This window comes from Pinus tabuliformis, chromosome 6 (genome assembly GCF_031772625.1).
Source record: "Pinus tabuliformis cultivar Carrire ecotype Pingquan chromosome 6, CPIR1, whole genome shotgun sequence".
Lineage (NCBI taxonomy): Eukaryota > Viridiplantae > Streptophyta > Pinopsida > Pinales > Pinaceae > Pinus > Pinus tabuliformis.
Genome location: NC_142292.1, coordinates 205,114,179 through 205,121,844, shown reverse-complemented (window position 1 = coordinate 205,121,844; position 7,666 = coordinate 205,114,179). Strand labels below are relative to the sequence as shown.

The window sequence follows — 7,666 nt, the reverse complement described above, 5'->3', positions numbered from 1 at the left end:
CAGGACTGGCTGAGTAGGTAGAGACAAATGCGGTTGGAGCGACAGAGGGAGCTTCAACATCAGAGGGTGTTTCTAGCCCAATAGGGAGGTCAGTTACTGACTTCTCAGTAACTGAGTTGCAGTGCAACAATGGGCAGCACGATGCAACATGGTGAGAGGAGGTGTAGTGCTGGGAGGTAGGACCAACAGTAGCACGGATGCAACAGGAGGAATCAGTGTGATTGATGCAGTCAGAGATCAAAGTGACAGAGGCTAGAGCAGTCAAATACTAAAGAGCATAGAGGCGCAGAGTTTTCAGTTGACAGAGGCAATAACAGTCAGAGACTTTGATGACAGAGGCATCATTCTGATTCAGGTTGGATGCTTTTTTTGTTTCTGGAGTTGTTGGAGCAACAACACTTGAGAGAAGTGTTGCATGCAGAACATTCTAAAGGTTCATGATCGGGACAAGTTGAATTCCTTTCTTGTTGAGAGGGAGTGTTGAAAATAGCAAATTAGAAATACTAAAAATAGCATTGCTAGAGATAGCATTTCAGGATACTCCAATTTTAATTTGTCCTTCAATTAAAATTCGAATTTAGTCTCACTAGCTGTGTGAAAAATAATTAATTAATTCATCTCGAGTTAATTAGTTGGAGAAATTCAAACATGAAGTCTTTGTGATTATCATGCAACAGTTATCCCTTTGATTGAGGAAGTTATCCCTTAATTAAGGAGATAAGGATGAGTTGTATTTGAGTTGTAATTAGTTAGCTCAGTTAACTAAGTTAAGTCCAGTTAGATTAGTTCCAAACAATTTGTGGAATTGATTGTGAGTTCAGTGAGTTAATGCATGCATGCATGCAATTAGTGTACTCTAGATAGTTGAGGATTCTCTCATAAATAACTCATGCATGTCAGTTCAGACAAAGACCCAGTTGAGATTAAAGACAAGGACATTGTACTATCAGTTGGAGGAATTTTCTTATAAAGGAAACTCATCCATGTAGAAGGAACAAGGTTCCTTGAGGATTGCACAGTTTTACAGGGTGTGAGATCACTTTGAGTGATCAGTGTTACACTTGGTAACAGTAGGATCATCCAGGAGAAACAACGCAAGGAAATAGGAGGCTTGGAGGGCAGAGGAGAAGGTTTGTGAGAAGCCTTGTTTGCCTGTGAGCATCCTGGAGGATTGTATTGAGAGCTGATTAGACGTGGGAGCTAAAGCTTTGTGTAATCTTGATGTATTTCCACCTTGTATGATAATACAGATAGTGGGGTTTTTAGTTGAGGCTTTCCCCTGAGTATTTTGTGTGTTTCATGTGTATTGATTCTTCTTCTGATTATACGTGTTCAGCTCTGATTCAACTCGATCTTTTAAGCTTTCGCAAAGTTTGATAGTAGAAGTAGATTATAGTATTTTTCTTTGGAATATTGCATTATCAGGTTAATCTACAGTCATATTTTCTACATGATCTTAGAGGTAGATTTGTAGAGAATTTGCAGAATTTCTACATGGTATCAGAGCTAGCTGATCTATAGAGAAATTTCTACATGAGGGGCTCTTTATGGCCCTGAGGATGATGAAGTGTTCAAGCACTCATGGGGACTTGGTCATATGATAAATAATCAACCAAATACTCATGGTCTCTAGCAGGGTCTGTTGATTTCCAATGAAAAGCAAGTGAAAGAGCTCACAATACTCGGAGACCCCCTCCTTATTTTACAACATTTAGTTAAAGGATCAATGCTAAATGAAAAATATATGGAAAATATCATGAAAGAAGCATAGAAAATGGTAAAAGACATTCCACCAATTACATACATTCATGTATCACGGGACCATAACAAAGAAGTTGACAAATTTGCTAATGATGGATCCAATTTGAAAGGAGGAAATTGTGTATCAATGGCCAAATTAGATCATCAATTATTCCTTAATGGATTCTAACTCAAAAATTAATTCAACCCAATGTAGTTCAACTCATTAGATCATGTTCATAATCATTAAAGACTTTACTATCCATCAATAGTTTTATGTTTTGTAAATATTGTGTTCTACTGGGGCAATTTTGTAAGGTATACACATACAAAAACCCCATTTTTGTCACTCAATAGTATGCTCCTTAGGAAAGTTTAACATATCTCTTAGCTAAAAGAAAAATGGTAGAAATTTTGAAGAAATTGCTATATAATTCTTGATATATTTTCCATGAAACATACACAAATTTATGTCATATAAATACTATTTCCAATTAAAAAACAAACCCTTTACAAAATAATAGACCTTTACATTATTTTTATTTTCTTCTATAATTTATAATAATATTGATAAATATTAATATTAGCTATCAATAAGCAAAAAAAATTATATTAATATTAATGGTAACAATGTCAATCAATTATAACTTGTCAAAATTACGATTAAAAACTTGGGAAATGAAATGATATTTTCAGGTCCATGACACTAAAAATAGTCTATGAGACCATTAGTTCCATGTTTTTTGCTTTTTGCAATTCAATCCTTTTCCAATTCAAATTGATGATGAGTTGGCCCAACCTTCCAACAATCCCCAATGATGCTAACATGTTTTCATAACTTTCTCTGATGTCTTTGAATGCATCACATTCCAAAATGAAATGTTTTTCCGATTCCACATCCTTAGACGTGCAAAATGTACACACCCTTTCTTCCCAAGCTTCTTTAGGCCTTTTCCACAGTCCTGTTTCACACAGTAGTTGATATGAGTTGGTCCTTAATTTAGCAATAAGAACCTTTGCCCTCCACCAAATGCTAGCTCCATTGAACTCTTTTTGTTGTAGATCAAAAGCAAGGTTGAATTCCTCAATGTAATATTTCTTGTTTCTACTCAACTCTTTTCCTCGTACCTTTTTACGAAACTTCTCCGTAACAAAATCCTTTAGCTCCTTGCTAATTGTGGGACAAACATTGAGGTAGATATTCTATTTTTGCATCCATGTGTAGTCTTGTTTCATCCATGTTTTCTTTCTTTCACTCATGCCTTCATTGAAGATAACATTAGGCCATCTACCTACTTTCATTTACTCAATTCTTTTTAGATATTTTATGAGCAGCACCATAGCAATTACTTCAATAAAAATTACTCCTCTTTCACTCAACATTATCTCATAAAAAATCAAACTACTTAAAACACTATTAATCCATATTTCAAAAACCCTGTTAATCTACACAAACACCGCCGTTAAATTAAAGATACCGTGACTGTAAAACACAAACGTTATTTTCTTTCACTTTCAAATACACCTTTTCGTTAATTTTCAACCATACCTACCATTCATGCATGGTTGTATCTATGTTCCAATTCCAACTCATATTTCACATATTAATATAAAATTGGTATAAGCAGAAACTGTAAAACGAGGAAGAACAGGGAAAATCCAGCCATAGCTCCCAACCATCCAACAAAACGAAGCAATTAACACAATTGCAGAACAAAGGAAGCAATTAACACAATTGCAGAACAAAGGAAATCAGACCGCAGAGGCCTAAGATCTCGTATTTTGGAGTTTCTTCCATTCGGACGAGAGCCGAGGGGCCTAGCAGCAGTTGAATAACAACAATAATAATCTACTTTCGCAAAGTTCAGGCGTTGAATTGAGGTGCTATGGAGAGTGCGGATCGACCCGTTAGCCCCAATTTATTCCCCAACAACAACAACAAGAAGCAGGAGTTAAATTCCTCCACCGCGGAGTTCACTCCATCTCGCTGCATCAAGTCGTCATCGCGTTCTTCCAGTTCAAGATCGACGGGACCGGGGGTTGTTGATAATGACTATGCTCATGAAAACGTTTGCCCCTCTCCCTCTGAATCATATGACGAGGACGTCACCAACTTCCAGTCTCCGAAGATGACAGAAACTCAGGTAAAACTTGTCTGGATTTGTTTATAATTAATGGAAATGCTTCATGCCTAGTTCCCACAGCAACAAACATATATATATATCTGAAAGTCAATGGATGAGTTGCTCCTATCTCCATCGAAACCAGGCAAACCGATTCAGCCATTACCCTGCAGTTTAAATAAGAAAATTAAATAGAATTGAATGTGTTTGTTTTCTCATAGCCTCAACAATGGACGTCAAATTGAAAAGGGAAAATAAACGTGAACCCCATAAATAGTAGCCTTGAAATGCGTCTCTGACTACCTGGTTCCGTTAAGAACTCTGTACATAAGCGTGCTAATGCTGCAAGAGTGGGTGGATGGGTGACCATTCCGGAATGCCTGTTTGACAAATTATATCTACATGTTAATGGGTCGAAAAAAGGCACGGTTGAATTTAGCACAAAGTTATATGTGCAGTGCTAGGCGGTGGCCATAAGTGTTCGCCCAAAGGGCTTAAGATAAAATATATACAATAAATATTAGGAAAGAAAACAGTAAATTACGCACGTCTTCAACAAGAGTCTCGATGTGAAACACATGTTTACCACAAAATTTGATAATGCTGATAATAAAAATCACCTGTCTTTAACCCTAGTTTGAAAAGTGACTTTAAATAGTGGCTCTATAGTTTGGTCTGTGGTTTCTAAAAGAGAAAATTCTGGAATTGCGGTCGTCATCCTTTGTGCTTCTTTTCAACTTTAACTTGGCTCGATAGGATCATGGACAGAGCTAGAAAGCGACTGTCATTGTTCTACAACCTTTCTATCCATGCAGATGACTAGGTTCTCACAAATAGTGAGCAGGATTCAAGTCCCATAGAGCCACTATGTTTACGCACAGTGTTTGTGCAAAAGAGCAGAGAATGCAATGCAGATAAATGTGACAGAAAGGAACTCAGAGCAAAGAACCATGTAGACTTCAGGGTTTTGTATTTGTCTTTTCCCCAGCCCCTCACCATTTGTATTTGGCCGATGAAACTCACTTTGTTTAAATGGAGGAATATGAAATTCATGTGCAACAAGAACAATTGCAGACAACAACCATGTAAACACAGTCTCATCTCTGCTTTAACATGTCGTGAGTGGTGTTACTACTCAAACTAGTAGGGTTGGCAAGGTTCGACCAAGCCTGCTAAACAGTAAGCACTATTAGGAATACATTCACTGTCACCTCATCGTATTCCTGTTGCTTTAGTCTGACTCATACTCATACGAAACACCAAGGGCAGTATCTCTACAAACACACAACACTCAACGAAATGTATAAGTAGACCAGTGCCTAAGTACAAGTATATGGAAAAGATAGGAGTTAATTTAATAATGAAATCTGATCTGATGAAGATGTAACAGCAGAATTATATTGCAAATCAACAAAGAAAATACTCAATGAATTAATGTAATAACCTTGGAAAATGCCACAAATTGAGTATTAATACTTCTTACCACAGTAGGAAATAAATTGGAAGTGTTATACCTGTTCTATGTGGTTGTAAGAAGGAATTAATCTTGCTATTTAAACTTATAACTTTTGTAATTTTGAAAATTGCACCAGGAGAACAAGCAGAAGACCACTTTAGGGGCCCTGCCCAAACTAGCTCTTGGTGGACATAAAACTTAAGGAACCTGGTTGGAAGTGTTAGTACTTATGGATGAGTAGTTGAAAAGATATTCAATTCGCAAGTTAAATACTCAGAAAATGACCATCAACCATGAGGGCTGAAAATTGACTTAGCCCAAAAGAATTATCAGACTTGCAAATTGTTTTGGACAGCCAATATATGATCTAAAAGCACTGAATAGCCAATAGAAAACCCCTTTAGATCAACTTTAAATGATACAAGAGAGTTAAGCTTGAGTTTCAGGTATCCCAAGGTAAGGGTTTGCCTCTAATTGCTTTCAATTGCTGCCAATAAGTTCCAGAACCTGTAATAAGCCTTGAAACACTTGGAAATGATGTTAGCATAGCAATATAGATCTAAATAAATGGGGTTGTGCAGCTTAGGGCTTCCCAAAAATGTAATTTGTGGAGTTTTATCCAATGAAATAATCAATACATGCAAACTGAACCAAAATTTAGTGAAGAAATTTACTATTGAAATATTTTTTTGGGTTATTATTATTTTTTGAGGGTTTTTATATCTAATGCTAAATATAAATTTACAAAAGAAATCACAATAAATTTTGAGAAATAATTTTGTGAAGAGTTTGATTGTAAATTGTTGGAATAAGGATGTGATCCTTTTTCCACAAGAGTCAAGGACAGGAATTATGTTCACTCTTAGATTTGGTATCACAATGCTCAAGGCTTTGATACTAAGTGGAACACCAAGGAAGTCCATTATCTACGAAGTCTATCTTGGTGTGAAGCATAGTCCCTATGCTAGCAAAATTGATGTTACAATGCAGAATTTGGACGTTGAAAATAATGGCTGCTATCTATATTCTGGATCACTGTTCCTTGTTTTTCTGCATCATGGACCACTTTGGGAGCTGGCTCGATAGAAATCTCATGGAAATTTTGTTGGAAGATTTTGTTGGAAAATGGTGGAGCAAGGTGGAAGTCTAACTGAAGACATCATGGATCATTTGACTTCTACAAAACAGAGAGAAAGATGCAGCCTGCACATTGCTAAAATCTTTGACGAAAAGATTGATTGGATTGTATATTGGCAGCATCAATTTCGCAATTTGGAACCAGTGAAGTTTGTGCTTGATGGGAGTGTAGAATTTGAAGCATATAAGGGTCACCACTTACCTAATCAAGATTTGGGTGCAGACAATAGAATGCAACCTCTAATGAATGAAATGACATCTTGCAGCGCCGGTTGGTGAGCTATAGTATTGCAACAATGATGCTGCAACTCCTGGGACTCTCTACTTTACTTTTATCAACTCGGTAGTTCGTAACAAACTTGGACGCGACGGTGCTATATGCACAAGTACTAGCTCTTACTGCAGGCTGTCACTTGATCAGTTGGCACAAGTTCGCTAGGGGTTTAAGCCAAATTTTATGAGTTCTTAGAATAAGCTTTTAACTGTGATGGATGAAAGCTAACTCAAAAGAGGCTAGTCTACTTGCAGAAAGAAGATGAAAACTGAAAAGAAATGCAAACCCTAGCAAACCCTAGTTTTACCGACTAACCCTACTTGTGCAAGAAAAGAGATGTAAAACTACCGAAATGGATGCTATGGACTATTGCAGAGGTAAAATACATGTGTTTAAGCTACTTCTGAAGAAAAATATGGAAAAATCATCTTTTTGTATTTTTGAGCAATTTTATGTAGAATTATTATGCATGTGTTTTAACTATTTTTGACTGTGCAGAGGTTTATTGGCGAAAGGAAATGGAGTGGGTGTTTGCAGGGGGTTAGGAAGGTGTGGAGAGGACCTAAGGGGTCCCTAGCACCCTTCTGGAGATTTCCACCGCGCTTAGATCTTGAAAAATCGCTCGCGTTATCTTCTACAGGAGGCTGCAGGGGATCTACAAGAAATTCTACAGGAAGTTCTACAGGAACAGGCCGAAAGTGGTTTTTAGAGGATTGATGGTGGAAAAACGGTGGGGAAGTGGAAATGAAGGATGGATAAGGATGTTAAGAGGTGTAGGACCTGGTAAATGAAGCCCAGGAGTGATGAAGATGGTTGGATTCGTTCAAGGATGAAGAAAGCAATGTTGCACAAAAATGTAGAAATTAGGGCAAGTTGGGAAAGTGTGGCGAATGAAGGGAAGAAATCTTGAGTGAGGGATTGGAGCAGGTTGTATGA

At 37.1% G+C, this 7,666-nt stretch overlaps 1 protein-coding gene across 2 annotated transcripts in view; it reads left to right on the top strand.

Annotated features, from left to right (window-relative positions):
* The first annotated feature begins 3,336 nt into the window (after nt 1-3,336).
* Nucleotides 3,337-7,666, top strand: part of VAD1 (GRAM domain family protein) — a 452,408-nt gene continuing 448,078 nt past the window's right edge. The window contains exon 1 of one of the 2 annotated variants that reach the window (XM_089414877.1): nt 3,337-3,884. In XM_089414877.1, the coding sequence (XP_089271003.1) occupies nt 3,627-3,884 (258 nt within the window). In that variant the 5' untranslated portion in view covers nt 3,337-3,626. The remainder of the gene's footprint in view (nt 3,885-7,666) is intronic. The other variant, XM_089414880.1, reaches the window with a different exon arrangement.